Raw genomic sequence first — 18,694 nt, 5'->3', positions numbered from 1 at the left:
CTGTACAACAGAACCATGGGAGATAAGACTAGAAATAGGAGTTTGTAACATGCATAGAATTCTGAAATCTAGGGACTTTTTAGTAATAAAAAAAAAACCCCACACAACTTATTTGGTAGGCAATGGAAAGCAAAAGCAGATTTTTGAGGCAGAAAAGTGTTAGCAATTATTATTTCTACTATTATTAACTAGACTTTGTAACTGACTAGGTGATGGGAAAGGAAGAAGAGAACACCCAAAGATAACTCATATTTCAAAACTGGGATATTGGTGGTACAATAAATAGAAATAGGGAAGTCAAGAGAAGGAACCGACTTAGGAAGAAATAAAAATTATGTTTCAGGCTTGTTGAGTTTCAAGGATCCAGTTGTAAGCTCAGAGATGTGGGCTCAGAGATACAGATTTGGGAGTCACCTCCCTAGTCACCTCTATAGAGGTTGTACACAACGTTGGGAATGAATGGTTTACTTGGGAACAAGAGTAGAGAGCTAGAAGAAAACTGAAGCTAGACCATGGTGATTGCTTACACTTAAGAAAGTGAGAAGAGGAAGAGAAACTGACCAAGGCATAGGAGTGGTCAGAGACAGGAGAACTAGATGGTATCATATTACAGGAGTCAAATGAGAGAGACTCCTAAGTCAAGGAGGAGGAAGATTGAGAGTAAGTCATTATATGAATGTTTAGCAAACTCCATAACAAGATTTCAGAAAACAGTTTTTATACTGTGCAGAGGTAGAGGGTCGATTAACAAGAGCAGAGAGATTCAGACAAGTTATCTTAAACACTTTTTTTTTTTTAAAGATTTTATTTATTTATCGGGGTCGGGGGAGAGCAAGTGAGCACAGGCAGACAGAATGGCAGGCAGAGGCAGAGGGAGAAGCAGGCTCCCTGCCGAGCAAGGAGCCCGATGTGGGACTCGATCCCAGGACGCTGGGATCATGACCTGAGCCAAAGGCAGCTGCTTAACCAACTGAGCCACCCAGGCGTCCCCAGACAAGTTATCTTAAGTAAGAGGTAACCACACTTACCATTAGGATAAATATCCATTCCTCCAACTCATTTGTTGAGCCCCTTCTGTAGCAAAGAACTGTGCTAGGCATCAGAATCCAATAAGAGTCATAGGACAGTGCTGTGATTAATGTGACATAGACACTCTCCACATTTGTTTCTCTCTAAAATTCTTGTCTTTACCAATGAACTGGCTCCATCTACACCTGCATTTCTTCTGATTTCTACTTAAAATTTAGCTCCTAGATTCTGTTTCCTTTAAAATTCTTCATGCCCAAATCAAAACTACAATGAGATACCACCTCACACCAGTCAGAATGGCTAAAATTAACAAGTCGGGAAATGACAGATGCTGGCAAGGATGTGGAGAAAGGGGAGCCCTCCTACACTGTTAATGGGAATGCAAGCTGGTGCAACCACTCTGGAAAACAGCATGGAGCTTCCTCAAAAAGTTGACAATGGAGCTACCCTATGACCCAGCAATTGCACTACTGGGTATTTTCACTAAAGATACAAACGTAGTGATCCTACCCCTGTAAGGGGTACATGCACCTGAATGTTTATAGCAGCAATGTCCAAATAGCCAAACTATGGAAAGAACCTAGATGTCTATCAACAGATGAATGAATAAAAAAGAGGTGGTATATATATACATGGAATACTATGCAGCCATCAAAAGAAATGAAATCTTGCCATTTGCGATGACGTGGATGGAACTAGAGGGTATTATGCTTAGCGAAATAAGTCAATCGGAGAAAGACAACTACCATATGATCTCCCTGATATGAGGAAGTGGAGATGCAACTTGGGAGGTTTGGGGGTAGGAAAAGAATAAATGAAACAAGATGGGATCAGGAGGGAGACAAACCATAAAAGACTCTTAATCTCACAAAACAAACTGAGGGTTGCTAGGGGTCGGGGGGGTAGTCAGGAGAGGGTGGTGGGGTTATGGACATTGGGGAGGGTATATGCTATGGAGAGTGCTGTGAAGTGTGTAAACCTGGCAATTCACAGACCTGTACCCCTGGGGCTAAAAATACATTATATGTAAAAATACATTATAAAAAATAAAAAATTTTAATAAAAAAATAAAAAATAAATAAAACTCTTCATGCCATGACTTTTCATGTCCCAAATTGTACCTCATGGCTATCTATATGATTTGCTTCAAATGTCAATTTCCTGATTCTATTTACAAAGTTAAATTCGCAGGAGGTTCAATATTGCCCAGATCATCTTTTTGCTTAGGTCACACCTTGGGTTGTCAAATGGGTCAGAAGCCCACCTGAATTTTATTCACCTTTACTTGGGAGAGGGTAAAGGCTGCATTATAAAATGTAGTCTTCCCTCCTCTTTTTTTAAAGGTCTATTTATTTATTTTGAGAGAGAGTATGTGTGTGAGAGAGAGTGAGTATGAGTGCGAGCAAAGGCAGGAGGGGCAGAAGGAGAGAGAATCCAAGGAAGACTCTGTGCTGGGCATAGAGCCCAATGCTGGCCTCCATGTCACTACACTGGGATCACAATCTGAGCCTTAAGCCAAGAGTCAGATGCTTAACCAACTGCACCACCCAAGTGCCCCATGAATGTAGTCTTGACCTTTAGCATGGACTGCACGAATGACAGCAACTAGATGATTAACACATCCAGTAGGTACTGGGGATGAATCTTGGTTTAAAAAATCCGGGTGTGCAAAGAATAGTGCATAGCCTTTTCTGTAACACTGTTTAATATGGACTTTGAGTCCCCATTCCTATAAGTTGGAGAGAAATCCAACTTGTAATCTTTGAGGAGAGGCATCCACACTGATTATTACTGAAAATACATTACCAAATCTGGTCAAGATGGTATATGAAGGACATATTGAAATATCTCTATAACCCTCTCCCCCCAAAACATGTGGAAATGTTGGATAAAGTGTCATAAACAATTTAAGCTTTGGTTTTCAAGTGGTAGAATAAAAACAGTGGTTTCATTTCTTCTTCTCTCAGAAACTTGTCCTTCTTTAACTCAAAACTACAAGAAGAATGAAAACTAGACAAACTCTACTTGCAATATAACTAGAGACATCTGTAAGCCTGGATTACAAGCCTATGAAGGGCTACCATATCAATATAGTGAAAGTCACACAGGAATGTAATAATAGATGCTTAGGGATGCAGATTTTATACAAAGCAAGAGTGACATAGCTCTCCAAAGAAAGTGCCCCAAGACCGGCAAGCACTTGTACAGAACAATGAGAACAGGCAAGCAGGCTAAAGCCGGAGCTTTCATGTACCCATTTATCACCAAGATTTGAGACACAAGAGAAGTGAAAGTGAACAAAGGCAAACAAGCCATATTGTGGAAAGCAGTCTGTTGGTGAGGAAGAGTGGAGGAGACTGATTACATTGTAAGCAACCCTGCAGTGCTGATCATGGGGGAAAGTAAGGGCTGTAAGAACTCATATACACATTGTTTCATAAAGAAAATAGACTCAGATATGGCCCTTTCTCCACCGTCTTGCAAATTTCTTATAAATAGCTGATGCAGGGAGAACTAACGATGTCTCTTCATTCAAAGATGTTTAGAGAAATAAGAAATAAACAGCATCTATAAAAAAGAATGGGAGAAAAGGTCCAGAGCAAAGCACAGTTTAAAAATGTAGTTAGAAAATAAGGAAAGGAAATTAAGAGGAAAGGAGGCTAAGGAGCTCTGATGTTTTTCTGATGGGAGTTACAGAAAAAGAGACTGGAGGGCATGGTGGAGAGGTAATATTCAAAGAGAAAATGGCTATAGTAGATCCAAGCAGGCAAGATCTAGGTTTGAGGAGATCTGGTGTCAGGGATAGTGAACACAAGTGGTGTACAAGACTAGGGAACCAAGGTCTATGGACACAAGCCAAAGCACTTGGACAGAAGGAGATGAAAATCTAGGTATGGGAAGAGAGCAACAGAAAAAGTCATCAATGAGAATGGAATTTGATGATGAGTCAAATAATTCTTAGCCATGTTCCCCTGTCTAGGATAAATGTGAATATGAGCAGAACTAAGTCCATAGATAGAGGCAAATACAAACTTCTACCTGAGAATGGGCGGGTCAAGAATGAGAAATAAAGCAACTCTGGATTCTCAAATTTTCAAGGGGGAAGTGTAGCAGATGGAGAGAACTTTGGTCTTAGAATTCTTTGGATTCCCCTGATTCTATTATTAACTTGAGAATCAGAACAAGTTATAAGTTCTAGTTTCCCTTTCAAGAGCATGAGACATAACCAATCCTCAGGGATTCTGCCTCAGAATATAACTTCTGTCTATATTTAACTTTTTCATTCTTCAGAGGACATAATATACAAGTTGAGAAATAATACATGTACATTTAATATTTCTTACCCCCATATTAATTTTCCTCACTTTTTGTCTGCCTAAGATATGATCTTTCAAGTCCCACCTTAGTGATCTTTAATGTTTCTTTGGACTCCTACACCCTATTCAGGGACCTATCTATTATGCTCTCCTAAAACATCCCTATCTCCATTATACAAATTATCCTCCTACTTGGAGGAGGTCTCATCTCAGTCCCTCCCCATTTTTATGCTCCTCGGTCACAACCTTTCAGCTTCAGCATTTATTTAGGAAAGGATTTGAATACACAGAGTTGGCCATGGTATATGCTGGAATCAATGGGTGCTCGCATTTGAAAATTGGTGGGCAAGGTCATTTTAGGAATTTTGGTAGAAAACCTTATAGAAAGCAGAGCCCAGAATCCTGAAATCTAAGCAGTCAATAGTAATAACTAGGTCCTCCACACAGTTAAGTCAGACAAGCCCCACTGGGCCCCTGAGGCTCAGGAATTCAATTCTGGTAAGGGTATGGCCTGTGAGATAAAACTATCGTGCCTCCATGCTGATTCCAGAGCACAGACACGCCCAACCCATAGCTGGCGCTCAGATGAGATAAGATAAAGGTGAGTGGGATGGGACAGAAGGGTAGTACCAGCCCTAGACCTGGGCAATGGCAGGGGGGCTTTTTTCTGAGCCTGTGCTTTGAGGCTCCTAGTCTGAGCCTCCTGAACTATTTTCTTCTTTATATGACAAGGAATGAATGAGACTAAGGAGTTTATAATCTCTCCTACTTTGAATCACATGTCATGTATCCAGGACTAAAATTCTCTGCCCAAAAGATTCTGATCCCACTACTGCGGCCTCCATAGCTCCCAGCTGTGTGCCCAAGGGGTAGCTGTGTGCAGGTGTGTGTGTGTGTGTGTGTGTGTGTGTGTGTGTGTGTGTGTCTTGTTTGTATGGACTGGGTTTTCCACACACATGATTATGAGGTATATGGGGCAGGGTAAGGAGTTTGGGAAGTGAAAAGAAGAATGGGCTAGGGGCTTCTAGTTGTATTTTAACCTGACCTACAAATGTTAGTGGATGTGAGCTGCTTATAGGCAGAATCCTCTATTTTACTCATTTCAATGCCCCAGGAATATAGGCTTTAGAACAGAGCTGGCATTATTGAATGCATACTTCATCAGACTCTTAGGCATTGAGATCAAAGCCACTTCTGGTGGTACACATCAACAGTAGCCATAATACAGCATTATGCAAAGTAGGATCTTGTTCAGTATAAAATTTTGGCTCTGGAGTCAGATATGACTTCATTTTTTTTTAATTGTAAAATTTACATAAAATTAGCCATTTTAAAGTGTTCAATTCAGTGACTGCTATTTAGCACATTCACAGTATTGTGTACCCATCACCTCTACTTAGTTCCAAAATATCTTTGTGGCCCCAAAATAAATCCTATACCTGTTAACCAGTCACTCCCCATTTCTCCCTCCCTCCAGCTTTTGGCAACAACTAATTTGCTTTTTGTTTCTATGTATTCACCTTTTCTGGATACTCATACAAATGAAATAATATGCGACTTCTGTGCCTGGCTTCTTTCACTTAGCATAATGTTTTTGAGTTCCATCTATGTTGTAGCATGTATCAGTACTTTATTCCTTCCTATAATGGAATAATCTTTCATTTCATGGATATGCCAAATTTTATTTTATTTATCCATTCCATTGGCTGATGAACATTTAGGTTATTTCCAACTGAGACAAGTGTCAATAGTGCTGCTATTAATATCTGTGAACAAGTTTTTGTTTGAACACCTGTTATAATATTTTTTGGTATCTGCCTAGTTGTGGAATGGTTGGCCATGTATTAATTCTATGTTTAGCATTTTCAGGAACTGCCAAACTGTTTTCCACAGTAGCTGTACCATCTTATATTCTCAGAAAAATGTATGAAGTTTCCGATTTCTCCAGGTCCCCACCAATGTTTGTTATTTTCTATTAAAAAAATTATAGCAATCCTAGTTGGTATGAACCAACCATTGTGGTTTTTATGTGCATTTCTTTAATGATGTTAGCATCTTTTATATACTTGTTGGCCATCTGTCAGTCTTCTTGGGAGAAATATCTAATCAAGTCCTTTGCTCATTTTTAAATTGAGTGTTTGTTTTTTTGCTGTTGAATTTTTAGAGTTCTTCTTATATCCTGGATATTTGACCTTTATCAGGTACAAGCTTTACAAATACTTTTCTCCAGTCTTTGAGTTGCTTTTCATTCTCCTGTAAAAAAAATCCTAAAATTAGTTTATTTTCTTGTAATATCTTTATTTGGTTTTAGTATCAGGATAATTTTTCAAGTGAGCATTTACACTGTTCACATTGAGAGTGATTATTGAAAGATATTTTACTGTCATTATGTTACCTGTAAAGTCCTTGTGTCTATATATTGTCTTTGCAAATTTCTGTTCTTTATCACTCTTGGGTTCTTTCTCCTTTTATAGAATCCCCCTTAATATTTCTTGCAGAGTTGGTTTCGTGGTCACATATTCTTTCAGTTTCTGCCTGTCTTGGAAGCTCCTTGTCTCTCCATCCATTCTGAATGACATCCTTGCTAGATAAAGTTTTTGTTTGAACAAAAACTTTTTTTTTTGAAAAAAAAAAAACTTTTTTTTTTTTTGTTTGAACACCTTGCTAGATAAAGTTTTTGTTTGAACCCATCTTTGACTGCATGTTCTTCTCATTTAAGTACCCTCAATGTCTTGCCAGCCCTTTCTGGCTTGCCAGGTCTCTGCAGACAGGTTATGCTGACGCTTCTCCCTCTTTGCATAAGAAATCTCTTTCCCCTTGCTGCTTTCAAGATAATTTCCTTGGATCTAAGATTTGTGAATTGTACTTTATATGTCATGGTGTCAGTCTGATTTTGGGAGAGGTCATCTCTGCCTCTTGGACATGAATATTTGTTTCCTTCCCCAGGTTAGGGAAGTCCTCAGCTATGATTTGCTCAAACATATCTTCTAGATATCTCTCTCTCTCCACCCCCTCAGGGATCCCAATAATTCTGATTTTGAAACATTTCACTGAGTCGTTAATCCCTCTCAGTTTGACTCTTTGGGCTTTAATCTGTTTTTCCCATGCCTCCTGGGTTTCCTTTTTTTCTATCATCTTATCTTCTAGCTCATTGATTTGTTCTTCTGCCTTGTTTAACCTGATGGTCAGAGTATATAGTTTAGACTGCATTTTATTCATCACATTTTAAAATTCAACCTGGTTACATCGCATTTCTTCCATAAGAGATTCTATATGGTCATTAACATTTTTCTCAAACCTAGATATCGACTTCATCATTGTTACTCTCAAGTATATTTCTGGCATCTTGGTTATATCCATATCCATTAGGTCTGTGGCAAAGGCCCTAGTTTCTGGTTCTTTTCTTTGTTGGGGGTTTTTCCTCTTAGTCATTCTGTTGAGGGGTGGTTGAGGGAATGCAGAGTTTGAATATTAACCATAACCCAAGCAAGATGCACCTGTTTTATAGGGACCTTAGGGTTGTCCTCCTCTTGTTCTTCCAGCCTGTCTTCTGGGGGAGGGGCCTGCCATGCTGTTATTGAGGCAACCTTATTTGGACAGAGTTGCTCTGCCTTCTGGGGGGCGGGGGATGTGCTCAGTGAATACCAACTTTTGGGGGCTTCTGTTCTCTGGCAGCTTTCCCTGACAGCTTTCTGAATCTCTTCCGAGAGTAAGAGCAGATGTGACTTCATTCAAACCTCTGTCTCAGAACAGAAAGATCACAGTCTATTCTTTACTGAGCTCTCCAGGCCACACTGTCTCTGTTTCTGTCTGTGTTGCTAAAAACCATAGTCTCCTGGGTTGTGTGCCCCACAGTGGCACTCCCAAATGCCGCTCCCAGGGCCAGGCACGTCTCTGCCCTTTGTGCTTCTAAAACTGCAAGCCACCCCAGTTCTCATGCACACACCTGTAGTTCCAGGTTTCTGTCTGGGGTGCTGTCCTAAAGTTCTTTCCCCACTGCTACTTGTCTGAGAGTCTGTGCCCCATCTCCTGCATGGGAGATTTTTGCGTTTTTCTCATCTTCCTGCTGCAAGTTTATGAAGGTTCCCTCCCCTATCTTCCAATATCTGCTCACAAAATCACAGCTCCCCACTTCATACCTCGAGACTAACCGCCAGAGATAGTCTGTTTGTAGACTTCTTACATCTCAAGCTGATTTCATGGGTGTTCAGAATGATTTGGCAGAAATCCATCTTCATTCAAGGGACTGGTTGAAATAGGGTCCTCTACTCCTCTGCCATATTTTCCCCTCCTTATTGGTAGGTTCTTGATTACTAATCTCTTATTATAGGTCTATTCATATTTACTATTTTTTCTCCAGTCAGTTTTTTTTTTAAAAGATTTTATTTATTTATTTGACAGACAGAGATCACAAGTAGGCAGAGAGAGGGGGAAGCAGGCTCCCCGCTGAGCAGAGAGCCTGATGTAGGGCTTGATCCCAGGACCTTGAGATCATGACCTGAGCTGAAGGCAGAGACTGAACCTACTGAGCCACCCAGGTGCCCCTCTTGAGTCAGTTTTGTTAGTTAATATGTTTTTAGGAATTTTTCCATTTCATCTAGGTTATCCAATTTGTTGGCATACAATTCTTTACAGTATTCTCTTATAATACTTTTCCAGTATTATAGTATCTAAGTAGATACTATCTAGTATCTAAGGCCTTTAGTAATATCTCTACTTTCATTTCAGATTTTAATAATTTCAGTCTTCTCTCTTTCCTTTTAGAAAACATTAGCTTATTAAAGGTTTGTCAATTTTGTGGATGTTTTCGGAGAATCAACTTTTGGTTTCATTAATTTTTCTCTTTTGTTTCTCTAGTCTCTATTTCATTTATCTCCACTCTAATCTTTTTGTCTTCTTTCTGCTAGCTTTGGATTTAGCTTGTTTTTTGTTTGTTTGTTTGTTTGGTTTTTTTTTTTTATAGAAAGTTAGATCATTGATTTGTGGTCATTGTTTTTTAAAGGTAGGTGTTTATCACTATAAATTTAGCTGTGAGTACTGCTTTCATACTCCCTCTGGCACTAGCAACTTGTACCAAGAGTACAGTTGCCATCTTCATGGCTGTCAACAATTTAGGGAGTGAAGAGTGATGTGTGAATGATTTAAAATGCAACAGTTATACTCTTACTACCATGTGGCAGCTTCTTCCTTAAGTTTTCCCTTGGTTATAAGTTTTTACTAGATCCCAAAGTTCTACAAAAGTTCATTCTGACAGTTTTTCAGGTTTAATAGTTGTTTTTGCGGGGTTCTCCCTGAAGTTCCCAGCCAGGCAACCCTGCCATTAACCATTTTTCCTGGAAAACCTACCACTATAAAATACCCAGAAATGCCAGTTAAGATGTAACAGACATCCTTTGAAATCCATACTTTGAAATGGAGTGTACAAAAAAGTAAAGAGAAATTCCAAATTAAAAAGAAAAGAATATAGAACTTAAAAGCATTGAGGTAGTTTAGAGTTACTGAGACTGAGGAAACCTCAGATTTAACAATCCTTAGACCTGCACCAAGTAAGGAACTAGACCTGAGACTTTTGAATAAAGCTGGGACATTTGAAGAGCTACAACCTTGGTGAAGGAGTGGCAATGAGAGATAATAAAGAATCCTAACTATCTTAATCTGGGGTATTTTCATAAAGTTCAAAACAGAAGAAAAAAACTAAACACTATATTAGCTAGGGATGCAATCATAAATGATGAAATAATAGAGAAAAGTATAGTAATGTTTAAGTCAAAAAAGCAGAATATTGGCTATCTATGAGAAAAAAGACATATGCAATTGGAAAAGAACACACAGGGGTCATCAAAGGTATTGGCAATTAGTGTTTTACTTTTTGACCTGGGTGGCAATTACAAAATGTTGCTTTGTTATTCTTATTTAAAATATATAAATACTGTATATACCCTTATGTATGTATATTTCAATAAAAAGATAATAAGAGAATATAGTTTTATACAAATACACTTATAAACTTAGGCAAAGTAAATTCTCAGAAAAATATAAATTACCATAACTGGGTCAGAAAATTATGGAAAATCTAAATGATCCCTTAAGTATTGAAGAAGTAAAACAGTACTTCTAGATAATGCAAAAACAAACAAACAACAACAACAACAAAACAAAGCATCAGTCCCAAAGGTTATGCTGGTGAATTTGGCCAAATACTCAAGGAACAGATAATTCTATTATTTTTACACACACTCAGAGAAGAGAAAAAGAAGGCACACTCCCTAATTAATTTTTTTAAAAGATTTTATTTATTTATTTGACAGAGATCACAAGTAGGCAGAGAGCAGGCAGAGAGACAGGGGGGAAGCAGGCTCCCCACTGAGCAGAGAGCCTGATTCGGGGCTCGATCCCAGGACCCTGGGATCATGACCTGAGCCAAAGGCAGAGGCTTTAACCCACTGAGCCACCCAGGCGTCCCTCCCTAATTAATTTTATGCAGTTAGTATAACTTAGATAAGATATGAAAACCAGACAAGGATGGTTTAAGGAAAGAAAATTAAAAGCAATCTCAGCCATGAACATAGAGGTTGAATTCTAAATAAAATGCTACAAAACCAAATCTAAGAATATATGAAAAATATATCATGATCAAGATAGGTTAGATCCAGGGAAGAAAAGTTGGTTTAACATTAAATAACCTGGAAAAACCCTTGCATATATATACCAGGAAACATAAGAAAGAATGTTCATAGTAGTGTTGGTTGTATGGCAAAACACCAAAACAGTCCAATTGTCTATCAACAGTAAGATGAGTAAATACAATTCCCACCAATAGAATATCATATGGAAGTGAAAATGAATGACTTTCAGTTATGTGTATTAACACAGATAAATCTTAAAAGTTACACTGAACAAAGAAAATGAAACAAATCTATATATATACATATACACATATGCACACACACACACACCACACACACACACACACACATATATATACATATATATATGAATTGGAATGTTCTCAGCAACAATATTTATAATGGCCTGAAAATGTTAACTACCCAAAAGTCTTTCAACAGTTGAATGGAGAAATAAATTATGCTATATTTACACAATAGATGAATGGACTATAATTACATAGAATTATATGCAAAAATCTCACAAATTCAAGGTTGATAAAAGAAGTCAGCAACAGGGCATCTGGGTGGCTCAGTCATTAATTGTCTGCCTTTGGCTCAGGTCATGATCCCAGGGTCCTGGGATTGAGCCCCACATCAGGCTCCCTGCTCAGTGGAGGGCCTGCTCCTTCTCCCACTTCCTCTGCTTGTTTCCTTTCTCACTGTCTCTCTCTGTGTGTCAAGTAAATAAATAAAATCTTAAAAAAAAAAAAGTCAGCAACAAAAGAATAAATAGTGCATGCATTTATATAAAATTCAAAAACAGGCAAACTAGTATATAGTGTTGGAAGTCAAGACAGGGGTCAACCTTGATGAGGGATAATGACTTGAAGTAGGTATATGGGAGACTTCTGGAATGCTATTAGTTTTGTTTTCTGATCAGGGTGATGATTACACAGATGTGTTCATTTTGTGAAGAGTCATTTAATTATATGCATGATTCTGCATTTTTCTATATGTATGTTATTTCTTTAATGTGTTCTTTTTTATTTTTATTTTATTATTTATTTATTTATTTATTTATTTATTGGACAGAGAGAGATCACAAGCAAGCAGAGAGGCAGACAGAGAGAGAGGAGGAAGCAGGCTCCTTGCTGAGCAGAGAGCCCGATGCGGGGCTCGATTGCACGACTCTGAGATCATGACCTAAGCTGAAGGCAGCGGCTTAACCCACTGAGCCACCCAGGCGCCACCTCTTTTTTATTTTTTTAAAGAGTTTATTTATATATTTGACAGAGAGATCACAAGTAGGCAGAGAAGCAGGCAGAGAGAGAGGGAAGCAGACTCCATGCTGAGCAGAGAGCCCAATGTGGGGCTCGATCCCAGGACCTGAGATCATGACCTGAGCTGAAGGCAGAGGCTTTAACCCACTAAGACACCAAGGTGCCCCTGGGGAATGTGTTCTTAAAAAGGAGGAGGAAAAGACTAGATGATATTATGGTTGGTGATATTATATCACTGAGGAATCTGATCTTCCAATTCTTTGTATGTGACTTCTAGAAACAAAACAAAACAAAACAAAACAAAAAGGTAATAAGTAGTAAAACAAAAGTTGAAAGTAAAACTTTTAATTAATACATTGGGAAAGTGGGTGGAAAGAATATACAATAAAAAACATTCTTAGTTTGAATACTCTTTCTTTTGCCTTAGTTCTCTGTTAAAGTTTAAATAGTGTTGGGAGTAGAAATAACATTAGAAAATGATGAATTTATCAGATCACTTTCAAAGAGGAGACCGGTGCTTTTACTCTGGCTGTACCTATTCTCAGTTCCTTTAAGAATGGAGCCCACTCTCCTGGAGTGTTGAAATGGGCAGCAGGAAAGTGAAACTCATTTTAGTTGTTCTTTTCCAAAGGTACCTTCCAGACCCTGCTCCAACATTGAGCCAGGCAACTACGAGGAAGTATGTGATCTGATCACCCAGATACCCTCTAAAGTGCAGATACAAGATATTACTAAGGAGCTACACTGCCCACTGTGTAATGATTGGTTCCGTGATCCATTGATGCTAAGCTGTGGCCACAACTTCTGCCAGGCCTGTATCCAAAACTTTTGGAAGCAGCAAGCAAAGGAAACATTCTGTCCTGAGTGTAAGATGCTATGTCAATATAGCAACTGTACATTCAACCTTGTACTTGAGAAGCTGGTAGAGAAGATTAAGAAGCTACCCTTACTCAAGGGCCATCCACAGTGCCCAGAGCATGGAGAGAACCTGAAAATATTCAGTAAGCCAGATGGAAAACTGATCTGCTTTCAATGCAAAGATGCTCGGTTGTCTGTGGGGCAGTCTAAAGATTTCCTGCAGATCTCTGATGCTGTCCATTTCTTCATGGTGGGTGAGCCCTGGACCTTGAAAAATGCCTTAGGAAAGCTGGGAAAAATCTTTTGTAGGGTTTCTTCTCTCTGCCAACCTTTATTCAGATGATTATTAGTAAGCTTAGAAAATACAACATATCTTGCAAAGTTCTTTCTCTAGAGTTGCTGATTATAGGAAAGGAGCAGTGGAGTAGCTCTGGCCTACTCACTCAATCAATCAAATATTGACCTATATGCTGCCATGAGAGAACTCTATTAGACCCCATGTAGAGTATGGATGTACAAGATATTGCTCTTATTATAAAAGTCTTGAAATTTAGTCAAGTTTAAAATGAATAAAACAACAGAAGCAAGATAGTCTATTGAGAGCTAAATTTTGTCACATTTGTAATTCATAAATATTTATAATTTCAAAGAAGATTAGAGAAAACTGAAATAGGGGATGTATGGTGAAGGAAAGCTTGAAGTGGGAAATAATTTACATTTGAATGGGCAAAAGGAAGAAATGAGTATTTTTTTTTAAAGATTTTATTTATTTATTTGACGGAGGGAGAGAGATCACAAGTAGGCAGAGAGGCAGGCAGAGAGAGGAAGGGAAGCAGGCTCCCCACTGAGCAGAGAGCCAGATGTGGGGCTCGATCCCAGGACCCTGGGATCATGACCCAGGCAGAAGGCAGAGGCTTAACCCACTGAGCCACCCAGTCACCCCAGGAATGAGTATTCTAAATGATAACAATGTAAGTAGAAGTATAGTTAGTGAGAACAGTATTACTACAGTAGAAAATGCAGAGTTATCTTCTTCAAACCCCTATAGTAAGCTAATAAGAGCATAAAACTAAGTTTTTCTGCAACTTGTTATTTTCTTTACAATTCTTTGAAGAAACAGGAATTATGATTCAGGGGAAAGGAAGCACTTGCAGCAATAACTTGCTTTTTTCCCCTGACACCCTGGGGCTTAGAGATACACACCTATGGCCCGACATCTCCCAAGTTAGTGTGGATTAACTCTATGTGGTATCTCCAGAAGGAGCTCACCACCCATCAAGATGAACTGGAAGCAACCCTGAAGGAACTTCAGTCCCTGAAGAATATGCAGAAAGATGCTATTGCTGCTTACAAGGTGAGAAGCAGGGTAAAGGGGTTATGAGATAGAACTGAAACACCTTGCTTGTAACTTCAGCTATATAAGTAGAAAGGTGCCTATATGTATATTATCAATATACTAAATGGCACCTGGGCTATAGAATTAGAAAGTGGACACTGTATGAAATAAGCTTTCAATGGTTGATCAACACAGAGAATAGACTGACCTTTCCTGTTACATGCTGATACTTCTGATGGCTCAGTCACTAGGTGATTGTTCTGAGGTCATGATCTGTCTCATCTTTCCTCTTCTATATGGCAAAACAATGGATTTATCAGAGGAATCCACTAAAGATTTTTATGCCCAAAGAAATATCTTTCTTTTGTTTGGGTTTATAACCAGACTACTTCTGACTGCAGGTCTCTCGGATTGCTGTTTTTTACCATTCAATTTGATCTTTCTTAGCTTCCCCCAAACGAAATCAACTATTGCCTAGAGCTTCACAGGAGCTCTAGGAGAACATTAATAGTTAGAAACTTGGCAAAGCAGTTCCTAGGTTATGGGGCTAAACTGGGGGTTCTATTTCTTCATTAATTATTCTATGGAAGAGAATCTTCTCTGGCTTTTGGCATCTGGAAGAAGAAACATGTACAGTGAGAGAAAGAAGGATAGATGGAAATAATGATGTCTCCAGAAAATGTTGTTTCTGTTGTAAGAGTTCTCAGTTCAGCTATTACAGTCAACATTCATTCACTCAAAAAATATTTATTGAGTGGAAAAAGTATTACACTAGATACCATATTATACTAGGGTGCTATTAATTCCATTACTAGCAATAAAATGACAACTGTGATAATTACTATAAATGAAAATAAAGGGTACCATAAGAACATACATATGAAGAAATAATCTAGGCTACAGGAGGGGTATTCTCTGAAGAAATCACCCATTAAAATTGAAAACTGAAGGATAGGTAACTTAGCCAAGTGAACTGGTTGAGGGGAATATGAAGGAAGTGGCCTGGAGAAGAATGTACTTGAGAAGTACATTCTATGTTCTTGAAGAGCAAAGAGCATATGGAAAAGTCCTGAAATAGGAAGTTAGTTGAGAAAAGTTCTGAGATAGGAAGCTAGACAGAGGGCCAATAAAACTGGATTATGGTAATGCAAGATGAGACTGAAGAGGCAGATATGAGTCCAATTATGTAGGCCCTTATAGATAACATTAGGATATTAGAACTTCTTCCTATGAATAAGAAGCCATCATAGGGTTCAAACAGGACATGATTTCATCTCATTTTGAAAATATGAGTCTAGTTCTAGTGGCTATGTGAAGAGACAAGGATAATTTTAGAAGGCTACTGCAGTTATTCCAGAGAGTAATGATAGTAACTTGGACTAGAAAGGCAGCAGAGATAGAAATAAACAACTTTAGCATATGCTTTAGAGATTAAAAAAAAAAAAAAAAAGAAACGAAAAACAAGCTGGATGTGGTGACCAATTAGATGGGATGGGTGAGTGGAAACATCAAATAGACAGTTGGATACAGGAATCTGGAGCTCAAAAGTTGGTCTAGGCTGTAAATAAGAAGTCAGCATAGAGATTGACTTAAATCTGAGGAAGGAGAGGATATTACCTAAAAAGAGAATATATAATGAGAAGAGGAAAGAGCCCCGGATAGAATATCAAATAACTCTAATACTTAGAGTTTGGTTAGAGGAGACAGATCCAACAAATAAGGCAGAGAAACAGTGATGAAATAGGTAAAAGGAAAACTGGAAAAGTGTGAGCTAGAGAATAGAATGAATTTTAAGAGTGCCATTATAATAATGGACCATAAAATCCAAGCTGGATAAGAGGAGATATGGAGACAGAAGACGATGATGAACAGAAATAGAAAGGGTCAATGAATAAGAGGTTTTGATGATGTCCAGTAATTGTTGCAATAGAATTACCTGATTAAGTGAGCATAAGAAGTTAATTTTGGAGAGAGTGAAATTGTTGGGGATGATAAAGTCCTGTGTGATTAAGGGAATTAGTAGATAAAGGTGGAGATCACTAGAAATGGGGAGGATAAGGATCTGAGAAGCCCGGATGTCAGAGGGTTCACCCCTGAGGATGTTGCAGTACCTTAGGAAAGCTGTAAAGCAGTTATCAATTTCAGTGCTTCAGACATTGCCCATTCCTGCTTCTTCTATATTGTCCTGGAAGCAGAAGTGCATCCCTCCAACTCTGATTTCTAGATAAGAATAGTTCTTTCAGCCTCCTTATGGCCCCTGTTTAACAGCATCACTTGGTAGACATCGGTTTGTACTTCTGGGTAGGAGGGTACTATCATTCGTTCTAGAATGTTTAATTAATTAGCCCCACAGCCTTATTTAATATGGCATTGGTTACCATCCTCAGTACTGCAATAGGGACCTAGAGACCACTTTGACTATTTCATTCCTGAACTGTTGAACTAACTAAGAAAAACAAAGTAAGTTTCCCAAAGGACTTCTACTATTTAGTATGATTGAGTGATGATACTCAAGAGCCGTTTTAATGCATCTTCCTGTTAAATGGTATTTCCCAAGTTGTATGAGTACTGGTGGTGTGGGCCCCCATCCCCAAGTGCTAGTCTCAGTAATTACCAGGGTGATGATCATGGAGGTTTCCAGGAAAACAAGCTACATCTGCAGCAACACATCTCCTTGGAGTTTCTAAAGCTACATCAGTTCCTGCACAGCAAAGAAAAGAACATTTTAAATGAGCTCCGAGAAGAGGGGAAAGCCTTGAATGAGGAGATGGAGCTAAATATGAACCAGCTTCAGGAACAGTGTCTCCTAGCCAAGGAAATGTTGATGAGCATCCAAGCACGGATGGAACAGCAGAATCCCTTCGAGTTTCTCAAAGTGAGACTCCCTATCAACATAATTATGGGTACAATAGTTGGGGAAAGAAGGTAGAAAGATGTAGAAACAGCTTTTCCCCACCAGGAGGGGGTAAGAAAAACCTATTGTAGTCCTCATAAGATTCTCAGGGAGAAAAGCAGAAGGCTACTTTTGCCTTACACTCAATAAGAAGCTTTACTTTCACCCTCCTAAAAAAGATAATAAATGCCATTAATAATGGCATCTGTTAATATTTTAATATTTCTTCATAAAGAACTTTGAAGGTTTTTTCTCAAAAATAAGAATATTGCAACCTGAGTTGTATCTTAGACTGGCTTTCAACTGACCTGTTTGAAAGATGTTTGCCAGTCTTTCCTACCTGAAGCTTGACCTTTAAAGTGTCATTATCATCTCAGCCCTCAGAAGTGTACTTAGCCAGAGCAAGAAAAAGTAGCTTTGGGACTGGAAGGCCTCTGGTGTTTTTCTACTGAAACCAGTAGAAGTAGAAATGGCCTATTAATTTCTCTTTCTCTTTTTTTTAAAAGATTTTATTTGAGAGAGAGAGAGAACACAGAGAGAGAGGGAGAAGCAGACTCCCCACAGATCAGAGAGCCCGATGTGGGGCTTGATCCCAAGATCCTAAAATCATGACCTGGGCCAAAAGCAGCCACTTAACCAACTGGTAACCCAGGCATCCCAATTTCTCTTGTTCCACGTAAAAGGGAACTCTAGAAAATCAGAATAAGATCAAACCAGTTTGTCATGGGTTAGATGAAGGACACCTGATCAGAAAAGGCATATGGGGGATGGGAGGAGTTAGTGCTGATAGAATGAGGACATCTGCACAGGATCCCAGTATTGATGGTGAAATTCTGGTGGTAGCCAGTATCACCAAAGAAATTTCTGGTGTTGATAAGCAGGCATCTAACTTCTTTATCACTCCTTTCCTCTTCTAGGATATCTCATCTCTTTTGGATAGGTAAGTGTTTCTGCATGGTATTAACATCTTTCCTTCAGTCCCTGGAGGATGTCTAAGAATAAACTATTATGTCTCTGCAGCTTGGAACAAGGAACAAAGGTGTTGATGCCCAGAGAGCTTATCTCCAGAAAGCTGAACCCAGGCCTGTACAAAGGTCCCATCCAATATATGATGTGGAGGGAAATGCAGTTTTCTCTCTCTCCAGGTATCAGTGGGTAGTAGTTATTGGTTTTTGGGTCTCCCAGGAATCTATGTTCCTTCTGTGGGACCTTGTCTGTGGCCCTAATTAGTACTATAGAGTTTGCGATGGGGGAAGGGTAGAGTTTAGCCAAAAGACGACTATGGTTAAGACTTCAGTCAATATGACTGAATTTCTTCTTGTACCATGACCAAGAATTTATGACTTTTCATTGGGAAAGAGAGTCTGATGTGA

At 38.8% G+C, this 18,694-nt stretch overlaps 1 protein-coding gene and 1 long non-coding RNA gene across 7 annotated transcripts in view; one reads left to right on the top strand and one right to left on the bottom strand.

Annotated features, from left to right (window-relative positions):
* Positions 1-18,694, top strand: part of TRIM69 (tripartite motif containing 69) — a 49,090-nt gene that overhangs the window by 19,329 nt on the left and 11,067 nt on the right. For 3 of the 6 annotated variants that reach the window (XM_082735306.1, XM_082735310.1, XM_082735307.1), the window contains 5 exons: positions 12,866-13,342; positions 14,351-14,446; positions 17,046-17,303; positions 18,239-18,261; positions 18,342-18,466. In XM_082735306.1, coding sequence (XP_082591432.1) covers positions 12,866-13,342; positions 14,351-14,446; positions 17,046-17,303; positions 18,239-18,261; positions 18,342-18,466 — 979 coding nt within the window. The remainder of the gene's footprint in view (positions 1-12,865; positions 13,343-14,350; positions 14,447-17,045; positions 17,304-18,238; positions 18,262-18,341; positions 18,467-18,694) is intronic. The other 3 variants (XM_082735308.1, XM_082735309.1, XM_082735311.1) reach the window with 2 other exon arrangements.
* Positions 6,026-18,694, bottom strand: part of LOC309867070 — a 78,420-nt gene continuing 65,751 nt past the window's right edge. Inside the window, exon 5 of the long non-coding RNA XR_014312968.1 lies at positions 6,026-6,599. This is a non-coding gene — a long non-coding RNA (uncharacterized lncRNA). The remainder of the gene's footprint in view (positions 6,600-18,694) is intronic.

Source organism: Mustela nivalis (genome assembly GCF_964662115.1).
Source record: "Mustela nivalis genome assembly, chromosome: 6".
Taxonomy (NCBI): domain Eukaryota; kingdom Metazoa; phylum Chordata; class Mammalia; order Carnivora; family Mustelidae; genus Mustela; species Mustela nivalis.
The sequence above is the reverse complement of the archived record's forward strand: the minus strand, read 5'-3'. Positions and strand labels throughout refer to the sequence as shown.